The sequence below is a fragment of the Condylura cristata genome, unplaced genomic scaffold (genome assembly GCF_000260355.1).
Source record: "Condylura cristata isolate star-nosed mole 26May11 unplaced genomic scaffold, ConCri1.0 scaffold00011, whole genome shotgun sequence".
Lineage (NCBI taxonomy): Eukaryota > Metazoa > Chordata > Mammalia > Eulipotyphla > Talpidae > Condylura > Condylura cristata.
Window position 1 is genome coordinate 20,914,508 of NW_004567112.1, and position 12,264 is coordinate 20,926,771.

At 52.5% G+C, this 12,264-nt stretch overlaps 1 protein-coding gene across 1 annotated transcript in view; it reads left to right on the top strand.

Moving 5' to 3' along the window:
* The first annotated feature begins 1,350 nt into the window (after nt 1–1,350).
* Nucleotides 1,351–12,264, top strand: part of TLL2 (tolloid-like 2) — a 104,849-nt gene continuing 93,935 nt past the window's right edge. The window contains exons 1-2 of the mRNA XM_004681026.2: nt 1,351–1,362; nt 3,819–4,416. Of these exons, the coding sequence (XP_004681083.1) occupies nt 1,351–1,362; nt 3,819–4,416 (610 nt within the window). The remainder of the gene's footprint in view (nt 1,363–3,818; nt 4,417–12,264) is intronic.

Here is a 12,264-nt window from a genome sequence, read left to right on the forward strand (position 1 = left end):
TAGCTTTCCATTGTTAAATAAATCAGGCATCAGCAAGCTTTTTCTGTAAAGGGCTTGATAGAAAATACTTGATATTTTGCAAGTGGGTCTCTGTCACAGCTTCCACTGTGCGTGACAGCCGTGGGCAGCAGCATAGAAGCCAGTGAGGATGGCTAGGTCCAGTATAATAGCAACAGCAGCCAGTGGACCAGTTTGCTGACACCTGAAATAAAGGATTTAAAATTTAAGATTAGATCGCTCCTCCCAACACTTTATTTTGCAAGAATGCACAGTGGAAAAATGATACAATATCTAAGGTTTATCTTTTTAAAAATGACTTTTCTCCTTTATCATTGTTGACTTTATTTAAATATAACCTCCAGTGACTCCACTGGAGCCCCACTTACCTTATACCCCCCATCATTCTCCTGATAGTAGCCTGCATTTGTCTAGCACATCACTTTTTCAAAGCAGTTTCACATATGTTCTTTACAACTATTCTGTGAAGCTGATACGGCAGACACATTCTATAGGTAAGAATCTAGAGTAATTTAAAGGGAGCGCTCATTTTTAGCCCCAGAGTTACCAAAGTTAGGGTTTTGGCTTCTGTAATATCAAATGTAGACACCCCCACTCCAGCACATAACATAGAGATAATGTTAGAAATGAGTGTTTTATATTAACGGGGGTGGCTTTTTGTGCGATGTCAAAGTCAATTTCTCCAGGTCTATCTATCTTGTGTTTGTTTTCACCTCCAGTTTTAACCAGTTACTCAAATTCTTGTGAACCTCCTTGGTTATTTTCTCTTCCTGATTTTATTAGCTGCTTTAGTGGAAACCTATAGTTGACTGTTCTGTTAGCCAAGTAATTGTACCAAGTTAAAATTGGTACAAATTTGAATCATTTTTGATATCTTCAATGAAATACAATTTTGTCTTTCTGAGAAACTAGAGGTATAAGAAGATCTGTTTGCAGCTAGTTTCTAAATTGCAAAGTCAAAAATATTTCACTGAGCTGTTAATCTGTGGTTTAATGTTAGAAAGTGGGGAATTAATTCTACATTGGATATGAGAGTCAATGGTAATACAGTCCACAAATATATTTAAAATGATTTTCATGAGAGTTTCAAGTCTTAAAAATGGAAGAGATGCTGTATATAATTTTAACTGGTCATTTTAATTTTAGTAGTGCATTCTTTAAGATTATGGGACTTAAACATTGTAGGGAAGGGAGGGTCTCTAAAAGTGAGAAATGGAAGGCAACTGACTCCAAGTTGGAATTGCTCAGTAAGGTCTGCAGGTTATAGCCTGAGTAGGGTAGGACAGATGTGGGGTCCTCAGTGGTGGAGCTGCTATAGTAGATGTTGACACAATGATACAGGCTGTAAACTTCTCAAGTTGTCCAGGCAAACACAGGAGTTGTGAAGCAGCAAAGCCTTCGTAGGATGACTGCAAGATGCTTGATGCAGCCAGACTGGGGAGGAAGAGGGGTTAAGAACCAAGGCTGGAAAGTTAGAAGGGAGCCCTGAGAGTGCGTGGGGGCCTCAGGGACCACTCTGAAGAGCGGCTAACGGTGTAAGTTTTAGATAGATGCTCAATATTGTATATATTAAAAGTTATTTTTCCAAATAACTCAGTATCTTACCAGCGGTCAGTAATGTGAACTAAGGAATGAACCAACAAATGAGAGCTACCATTTTACACTGGATCTTCTGCTTTCTGACTGGGAGAAGCTACTGATGTGTAGTGGTCCACAGAGGAGAAAATCATCAAGGTGGTAGACCTGGAGGGGTTTGAGACCTGCTTTGAAAGAACTTGGTTCTTCTGGCAACCGGGGCAGAGATGAACTAACTTGGCTGGAAGACAGGCGGGAAGGGGGAGGAAGGTTGTATCCACTTGTAGGTTTCCATAGGACAAGGATGCTATGGGAGGGGGGTACCCACAAATACGTTTAATGTAGTTATGGAACTAAATTGAGCAGCTTCATATCATAAAGCCTTTGTGCTACTTCTACCTCTAGCTTTCTGATGGGAGTTATTAAAGAAAATTATAATTTAGAAACTTTGAGCCAAGATTAGGGTTTATTATGTAAACTCTGAGTGAAACCAAAAACCATGAGAGAAAATAATAACCATCCCTTTTCAGTGTTTCCTTCATTCTTTCTACTCCATATGCAAGTACTTTCTGGTATTTGTTGGTTTAGTGCCAAACTGACAAAACTACCACTTGCTCATCCAGGAGCACAGCTGTCTTTAAAATGTTTGGTGAGTGTTGGTGAGAAGACCTGACAGCTACACCAGGTGGGAATCAGAGGTGCAGTAAAAGCACATCTCCTCAGTCGCTTGCACAAGAGGTCGCCTGTAAGGTCCCTTCTAATGAGGAAGCCACTTGGTGGTTTGCTTGGTGCCATCTGGAGACCTGGAAGTGTTAAGTCTTTGTGCTGTTGACTTTGTAGATTTGTCTACTGACAGGTGGTGACCTTCACTGGTTTACGAATGCAGAAAACGGTGGCGTTGGGTTTGACTCCTGCCGTCCATTAGACAGAAATAACTGTTCGACTCCCACACCTACTGCCTGTTTAATGGCTTTCCTTGCCATTTGGTGGCCTTCCTCCCTCTCCCCCCACAAATTGCTTTCTCCTCCGTGTCAGTTCCCAATCAGATCCTGCCCTCTGTCCACATTGTGTGTGCGCCTGTATGGTGAAAAGTTAATATGAAGCAGAGACAATTTTCATTTTCTAAAAGCCAGATCAAAAAATCCTGTAGCACACTCTTCCGGTGGTTCACTTATAAGCTTTTACTGGTTTGATCGACCTGTTACCCTTGCTAACAGATGAAAATGGTAATGCAGGAAATTCAGGATTCAGTGTAAAGCTGACTCCTGCCCTGGACACCTGAACGATTTTGTTGATAGTGACTGTGAAACCACCTGGAAACCCAAAAGGGAAGTTAAATCCATTTTTCTCCTTGTAACTTAAGTGAAAAAAAATTTACACTGGATGTGATGTTGGAAATCTACAGATTGGTGTATTTTACTTTATAGGGCCAGTTTTTGCTGGCATAAAATGGTCTTTGAAAAGCCTCACGGTAATAAATCAAAACGGCCCACTTAGAATTTTTACATGTCAGGTACAACATAGGAGTGGGTTTGACGCCTTGTTTTTTTTCCCCCTAAATTATGTGGGCCTGTTTTTAATTGGCAAAAAGTAACTATACTTCAGAAGCTGGTCATTTTTATTCCACCAGGCTCTAAGAATGGTGTTTTAATAAAATATGTCTGTAATTAACACAAATACTTCGTACAACTGTTCATTTGCCAATCATTCAGCCAATGTGAAGCATCTTAGACTTGTACTAAAGGATAGGATCACCTCGTGGGGCAACTCTCCTTTTAAATTATTCTTCCTGTCTATCGCCAGCCAGGTTGTCTTGGGGGGTGCTGCAGCAAGCACCTTTCCCGGCATGGGAATCATAATCCTTTATTCCCACCCCACTCTTCCCCCCCCCTCGCCCCGCCCCGTTTCCCCTCCCCCGACCCCCACCCCCCCAAACACACGCACGCTCTGAGCTATCTGAGAGACGCTCACTTTATCGCGGAGGAGAGCGATTGGCCGAAAGCACGCAGTGCTTGGTACAGGCTCTGAGCTCTCACCACTGCTGTCGGCCTTCGCCCACGTGTGCGCCAGGAGTAGTAAAGAGTGTTGTGAGAATAAAACAAGGCGGGAAGTCCAGCCTTGGTCTTAAGCAGCAGTGCGCTCAGAGGCCGAGGCCGAGGCTGGCGTCCCGGGAAGGTCGCCCTCGGGTGCTGGAAGCCCCGCGGACCCTGGGTCCCTGCCCGCAGCATCTTCACATCGCTCCCCTTCCTCCGAAGTTGCGGAGGTGCCGGGAAGAGGAGGGGCCTTGCCTGGGGCGCCTGAGTGATTGGCTGCCCCGGGCCCTTGGCGAGGGCTGTGTGGTCCAGCCCGGGTGGAGAGGGGCGGAGCGGCCACTGCTCCCACCACCGCCACCACTGCCACAGTCGCAGCCGCAGCAGCCTGGGCCGCCAGGCAAGTCGCTCCTGAGCGGCGGCTTCCTGGGCGCCCCGACGCGTCAGGGGGCGCCGCGCTCTGCTCGCTCCGCGCGCGAGCCATGCCTGGCAGCCGCGCGTAATCGCGCCCCAGTCGCCGCCGACCCGAACCGGTGCGCGGTGCCTCGCCCGAACCGAGCTCTCGCTGCCCGCAACTCCGTGGGTCTCTGCCGGCGCCTCGCAACCATGCCCCGGGCGACTGCGCTCGGGGGCCCTGGGCCACGGCCGCCGCCTCCCGCGCTGCTGTTGCTGCTGCTGCTGCTGCTGCTGCCGCTGCCCCGAGACGCCGGCGGGGTCGGGGACGACTCGGCCCCAGAAGGCGCGGAGAGCGCGGAGCAGCAGCTGGAGCATTACCACGACCCGTGCAAAGCCGGTAGGTGCCGCCGCCGCTGCCGCCGGGAAGTCCGGCAGAAGTTTGCCTTTGAAATGTAAATAGGGTGGTGGGCGAGCCGGCGCGGCCGTCGGTGGGGCGGGTCTCCCTTCCCCTCCCCGAGGTCCCCCGGGCTCCCCGGGGAAACAATGCCCCAAAGGAGCTGCTCAAACGCCTCTCTGACTGGGACGCCCGGGCCCTGGTGTGGGGCGCGCACCGGCCGCGCTCGCGGGGTGTTCCCCGCGCCTCCCCGAGCGGTCGCCGGCGTCCGGGAGGCCGCTCGCGGGCTGGAGCTGGCGCCCCGGCCGCCTGACAGCCAGGTGGTCGGCACCGGCCGCCGCGCGACAGGGCTGGAACTGAGGAGCGGGGCTGGGCGCGGCGGCCCCAGGCGCCAGGCTCGGATGGAGTCGCAGGCTCGGATTTCACGGCAGTTGTTAAGTTTAGCGCAAACTTTCCCTAGAGGGTATGGGTACTCTGGGGAAGAGAATAAAAACCGAAAAGCTTCACAGCAGGCAAAAAGAAAGGGTTGCCGAGGGAGAATGTGCACGACTCAAATTGCCGGGAACTTCGCCGGGACTCGGTTGGGGCCCTGGGGTCGCCCTGTGTGGGTAGAGATAGAAGCCGGCAGGTGCACTAATCCCGCCAGGAAGCGGCTCCCCGGGACGCGCGGGTCTTTCTGGCACATATCGCAGCCCCGGGGCGCTTCAGCTCCCGCTTCGCTTCCCACGAGCCACCGACTGATTCGACTGGAGTCTCGAGGGGAGCGGCTGCCGCGCCAAAGTAGTTGAGGCGTCAAACCCAGAAGGTTCAGACGCCGGTTACAGAGAGCCGATGGGCTCTGGGACAAGCTGCTGGGCGAGGGTGGTCCCAGAGACCCGAGTGGGTCGTGGCCAGTCCCAGGGCTTCGCTGGAGGCGCTGTTTGTGCCCACGTTGGTGCGCTGGTTTCTTGGCGACCTGCAGAGATGGGCGCACCTGAGGGAAGAGTGCAGCCGCCATCTTCAGAAGGGTGCTGGGCAAGGTGCCGCGGGGCCAGAGTCTGTGACAGTGCCTGGGCCAGCAGCCCCACTCCCTGGAGACCTGAGGGAACCAGTTTCCTCATTTCTCAGTTGGGGCCAGGAATTATAGGAAGACCGTGCTATATGGGGGATTTCTGTAAATGGAATAATGATCACTGCACGGTACTACATCTGTTGCTACTTCCACAACTGTGGTCAAAGCTGTAGTTGGGAACATCAAACTGGGTAAAGCCTGGGCAAGAACTAGGGGGCGGTGAGATGAGGATCTTGTGAAGGTTGAAGGTCAAAGCGGCCTTGAGGGGTCTGGCCTTAACAAGTGGGAAGATTCCTCCAGAGCATCCCGCTCTTGCTGGACCTCGTGGGGTTTCTGACAGGAAGGTGGCCCACACAACGAACTCGTGAGAGCTGGAGAGAATATCCGCAGGGAGCATGCCCTGCATGAGGCCCTTCGCAGGCACCTGGCTCGTGAGCACTGTGGAATGGCGACTCTGCCCTGACTAGAGGGACACTGAGGAGAGGGGGCAAAGCAGGTGGGCAGACCATCACCCGCACTGGCAGGGGATGAGAAGTGGAGGCCCCAGGGGAGAGTGTGGGCGGCTGGGACCTGGACCTGAGAGCTGACCAGGCTTCTTCTGGAATGGCCTCAGCCCCTCGAGTCTGCCAGGTAGCTGTCAGGGAAATGTAGTTCCAGGTGAGAGAGGCATAGGTCTGTCCAGGGAGCTCCCACGTCAAGTCTCAGGCCTAAAGGAAGAATCTTGAGTCAGATACGCCCATTGAGGCCTCAGTTTTCTCCTGTAATTTTGGAGAAAATGTTGGATAACCAAGGATGTGTGCTCTGTGATTTTTTTGTTTTAAGATTTATTTATTTATGCATTCAGAACTGGGGTACAGACCAGAGGTACAGGGGCGATGAGAGGATTTACCAGAGGGAGAGTGGGGCAGATCTGGTAGACCGCAGAGGGGAGCAACAGGTGAGACAGGAGAGGTCTGCTGCGCCATGTGGGTCAGCTCCAGGGGCAGTGGATTGAACTCGCCCTGAAGCGGCTATGGCCACCTTGCAGTACTGCGTCCTAACCCGTTGTGCCACCAGGGAGGGCTCTGTTCTGTGGTTCTTAACAAGGTGGGAGAGGCAGCAAGGTGGGAAGTAGAGTGAGAGTGTGGTTTCCACCCGCTCTGTGCAACTGCACAGCCTTCCCAGGCTTCCCAGCCCTGGCCTCTCCACAGGGTGTGCGGCTGCTAGGAGTGGCCAGAAGAGGGCGATGGCAAGGGGTTCTTAGGGTAGCATCTCGGTCTGGAATGCCCTGAGCAGGGAACAGCTTCTGGAAGGACAACAAGCAGTACCTCCATCTCAATCAGTGGGTGTGTTTTGGGGAGCCGGGGGGGATGGCAGGAGGACATTGCCTTTCTTGGTTACATATTAAAGCCAAATCTTGAGAAGAAGCCTCTCCTTCTGCCCCACTCATAGCCTAACTCCTCCAGGGCCTAACTGCAAGCCTTCTTCTAGGACCTGCTTTGGGGCTTCAATCTCAAACACATCCCACCTGCTCTTTCCTGAGTGCTTGCAGACAGGAGAGTCTGCATCTGTTCCTGGCCTCTCGGGAGCTGTGTTACCATGGGTGAGTGCCCTCATCTCTGGGCTTCAGTTCCTCATCTGTAGAATGAAGATGTTGGACTTTAGGGTTGCGGCCTGGTGGGTCCAGAAAGCTGGTTCCTTAGCCTGAACCAGCCATCTTGCCTCACGCTCTCTTCACATCTCTGGGCACCTGGGTCTCTGCCCCAGGGCTGTCTTACCTGTGCTCCATGGATCTGTGGTCTTTTCTTACAGCACAGTCTCTTAGAGGCTCACCAAACTAGTGAGCTTTACCATTTATAATTTTACTTTTCCCTTTTTTGCATCACTTTCACCATTTACATTGCCATTATAACTAAGTCTGCTCCTTAGTTTCCTCATTTGTAAATAAGGATGGTTCCTAGTAGGTGATACACACTTAAAATGGCGGCTGACTTAGAGCCATAGAAACTTCTTGAACTATCTTCATGCTGACCTCAAAGCAAGCTTTAAACTGTGACGTTTATATTTACTAATAAACAATCTATTTTGATGATATAAAACAGGATGCTTTTAAAGAACAAATGGTCATGAAGAGGGAGTGAATCCGTGAAGTCCTTTGGCCTGAGGCTGGTCAGGTGCATGGAGCTTCCCGGACAATCAGACGGAAGCTGTACTTCCCTTTATGACCTTGCTGCGTAAACCATACGTTGTCCCTTCCTCCATGGGCCCAAGCTCTCCCGGCTCAAGGGGAGGGGACACGAGCCCCTCCCTCCATGGCAGCGGTGTTGAAGCCGTGCTGTTAAGGGGTACAGTGGAGTGGAGGACACTGTTGCAGCCACTTTGGGGAGGTAGAGCCTGGCCACTCCGCAAGGACTGACTTCCCTGGGGCCTCGCCTTTCCCGCACACAGCTGCAGTGAGCACTGTAGAAAATCTTCTCAGGCAGGAAGGTGGGAGAGATGCTGGGGTGTGAAGACCCACCCAGCTGAGCAGCAGGCACACGATTCGGCAGTTTGGTCACCAAGATTTGTCCACAAATGACATGAAGGTGCTTTGTGAACTGTAAAGTGCTGTACAGCCTTTTGAGTTTACTCAGGCCCAGGGAAGCTTGATGGCCAGCTTCCCAGCTGGTGGCTTGAGAAATGCCAGGCCTTCCTGGCTGCTGTGTGTTCAGATACATGCACACATCTTAACTGTGCGTCCCGGCACAGCCAGCGGCCCCTGGTGGCCGTGGCTCAGGACCTTCTGGGAGGGTGCTGGCCTACGAGCTGGCTCTACCCTCATGAGGAGCTTTGGATTCCCACCCCACGCTTTCTGCCTGAGTTCGGGGCCCGACGCCATGTTGTCATTCTTTCCAAGACACAGTAAACTTACCACACAGGCCCTCGTTCCCTGGGTCACCGGAGCCCCCTAGGACAGCACTCGGGGCAGCCCCTCCACCCCCACACTGTGGGAGGCGAGGTCTGTGTCTGCTCTGGTCACTGCTCGAAGCCCAGTGGGCACTTGCCGATGGTTGCTGAATGCGGGAGTGATGATGTGGACTCTGTGTGAATTGGGTTCATGGTGCAGGAACCTCCAAGTTCACTGTCAGCCCAGAGTACAAAGCTGCCCTGGCCTGTTGGAGTTCACAGCGTGGAGCTGGGGTCCTGCAGGGTTGGGCGCTGCACCTCTGGTTTCCACAGCAGGCACCAGGTGCTAAGCACAGCATCTAGCGTAGCCCAGGGCCCAGCACGTCTCCCCCTGCAATGCAGTGGTGAAGAGCACAGGTTTTGAAGTCTGATAGACCTCGTGTCAAAATGTGTCACCTGTGCAAGGCTTTGCAACCTTGAGTGAGTTACTTTAGTTCTTTAAGCCTGTTTCCTCACTTGGAGAGAACCACTGTTACTCACTTTCCAGGGATGCTACAGGAGTGAAATGACACAGTGTCGAGTGCATAGCACAGATTCTGGTGCAAGACGAGTGCTTGATGATGATACGTACATTGTTAGAAAGCAGCGCAGGTGTTCACAGATACGTCTTGAGCTTTGTGAAATGCTGCAGAGGAATTTGGATTTTGTAGTAAGTGAACAATTGGTTGTATGTAGTGTGAATTTTATGTGAGTTGTAATGCAACGAAGATATCTTCCTTTGTTTATTTAGGATGGGCCAGGGGCAGAAGTGGGGGAGGAATGCGCTGTCCTGTCTCCTGAATAACTGAGATGCAGCTGCCAGAGCTGCGGAGTCAGTTCGGCCAAGCAGGCAGGGAGAGTGTAGCCTTCAGATGCCAAACAGAGGCTGCAGCCGTGGCCAAGACTCCACCGGGGTGGCCAGCGTCTGGGAGAGGAGAGGCTGGGAAGGGGAGCGCGTTTCGGGCCTCTTTTGGACAAGGATGTTCCAAGAGCTGAATGACAGCAACACCCCCTGGCCCCCACTGGCCTTCAGTCCAGCCCAGAGCTGAAAAGCAGCTGTGACGGTTCCCATTTTGCATGTGGAGAAACCAACCTCAGGCCCCACATTGATGCTCCTTTGCCTTCCACAGGGAGTCACGTTCTGCAGGCAGAGAAGTCCAGCGATACCCTCCAGGGCAAGTCCCCAACTCTGACATTAGTGGAACCTGTTGTGCCGTGATCAGTGCCTGGAACTTCTCCTGGGGTGGCATGTGTGTCACACAGTGAGGGGGTGGGCATAGTGGTGCCAGAGTCATCCACAACAGCCCTGAGCTATAGGACACGCTCAGGGCCATGCACCAGGCGGCGGAGCTCAGTACCTGCCAGACCTCAGCCTTTGTCCCTGGAGCTGCCGCTCAGCCCTGGCCTCCTCCCAGACGGAGGGTAAGCGTGAACAGGTCGCAGGTCTCATTCGCAAACACCTCTGTGGTCAGTTCTGGACCTTCTGCCTATCAGTCTTCTCTGGCCACTGTTGGGGAACAGCTGGGCTGGGCCCCTGCTTATCCGAGCGCCTCACTCTTCCCTAGCCTGATGGCTTTAAGCCCCAGCATTGGAGTCAGGCTGGTTTCTCCTGTCAATTACTAGCCGTGAAATCTAAAGCAATCCTTCAGCCTTTAAAGTCTCAGTTTTGTCATCTCTCTTGTGGCTAATAGAAGCTCCTGTTTCGTAGCCTTGCTGTATACAAGGTGTGGAGTGCGCTGAGCAAAAAGAAGCACTCAGCGTGGAGCACCGCTGTCATTTCATGTCTCTAGAATAACTTGTCATGTGCGAAGAACGTGTGGCTGAAATTAATTATGGATTAAATTTGACAGAAATGGAAAGAAAATAGTGCTTAATCATATCAGCAGCACTGCTTTTCCCCATTTTCAGAGAGAACTGAGGGACCAAAGTGGGGGTGGGTGGGAAAGGGGTGGGCTCTGGAAGCGAAGTGCCAGTGTTCAGATCTCAGCACTTCATGGCTATGGGATCCTGAGCAACTGAGCTAAACTTTTTTTTTTTTTAAAAAAAAAAAAGATTTATTTATTTACGCATTCAGAACTGGGGAACAGGCCAGAGGTGCAGGGGCAGTGAGAGGCTTTACCAGAGACAGAGCGGGGAGCAGAACAGGCAGATCGACGAAGTACACTGCTGAGGGGAGCAGCAGGCGGGTCAGGAGAGGTTTGCCTGGACATGTGGTCATCTCCGGGGCAGGCGGGGATCAAACTCATGCGGAAGTGGCTTTAGCTTCTTAGGTCTGTGCTTTAACCTGCTGCGCCACCAGGGAGGGCCTGCCCTCAGCTTTCATTAGGCGTCTGGGCTCTCAGCTTCCTCACCTATAAAACAGAGATACTGACATAGACCGGTCAGGTTATTCTGCGGATTAAAGAGCCAACAGGGACAAAGCACCCAGGGTGGAATGGGCAGGAAACTCCGACTGTCAGGTGGAGACGAGGGCGGGCCTCTCCCAGGCCACGTGTCCCGCAGGGGCTCAGTGAGCAGCAGTGTGAGTGATGGCAGTGAACCCCGAGCCCCCATAAGACTGTTTAGGGCACTGAGCATCTGCGTGGAGCTACCCTCTGCCCTGTGGTCTCCGTGGTTTTGACTAAGTTCTGTAACCTCTTGAGCCTTAGCCCATTTGGAAAATGTGAAGGGTGTTCCAGACCAGCCGGTAGGTTTATAGGAGGATTGGATGAGGTAGTGAACTCGAAGTGTTCCATTCATATTAGCACTGCTCCTGGCTGTCATTATTACCTCTCTTATTGTTCCCCATTAAAGAATTTCTCTGTTGGTGACAATTTCTCAGCGGTGTACGTAGGCTTCTCTCCCTCTGTCAGGGCGACAAAGAGTTCTCTTAGGGTCTGAGAGCATGTGGCAAGTGATAATTTATTGCTCCACAGCCCGCTCACTCTCACCCATGAAGCAGGGAGAGGATGACAGATAAACCCAGTGCATATTAGCAGGTTTCTCGTGGTCTCCCTGCCTGCTTGTAATACAGTTCTGCCTGGATGCAAGCATAGCAACGGGAGCCGAGCTTTCCCGCTGATTGGTTGCGGACCTATCTGTGATCACGCCACCCTCTAGTCCCTTCTGTCAATTACCAATAAATACTCTCACGCTCGCCTGCAGGAGCACTTGAGTGTTGATGCTCAGCCCGAGTCCCTGCCCGCTCCACCAGCTGGACCGCTTATCTCAGGCTCATCCTGCAATTTGCACCCAGCCTCCTTCCCTTCCTCCCTGGTGGCTGGCCTTGCTTGCTGAGTCCTGCCTGAGCCACGTCCCCACCGGCACCGGCTATCTTCCTCCTTAACTCTTTTTCACATTCCTGGATCCATTCTCCTCCCAGTAGAGCCGGCTCTGGTTCACACCCTCCTCTTCCCCTCCCAGGCCCAGAGTCTGCGGTGACTCACAGAGGGCTGGGCCCGGGCCCGCAGGGACCAGGTGGGTGCTTCACCCCAAAACAGCTGACTCTCCCTGTCTCAAGCATCCCAGCCCAAGCACGGCCTTTTCTGCTTCTAAATGTGACCCCTCCACTCCTCTGTTCGCTGCCACCATTAGGCCCAAGGCCCCTGCCAGCCCCACTTGGGTTCCTGTGACAGTGCTGGAATCTGTCTCTGCTGGCCTTCTCCATCCCTTTCCACACGGCAGGCAGAGTGAGCGTTGTGAAGCTCACATCTTACCATGTTTGTCAAATCAGATGCAGGGAGGGCCCATGAGTGACTGCCGTTGCGTGTGGGCTAAAAGCGGTGGGCAAGTATGTCCCTGCCTCCCCCAACCTGCCCACCTCCTGCGCGTCCTCCCTTCTGCCTGGAAAGGCTCTGCCCCGATGCCCAGGACTCAGCTCATGTATGTAGTGTGAATTTTATGTGAGTTGTAATGCA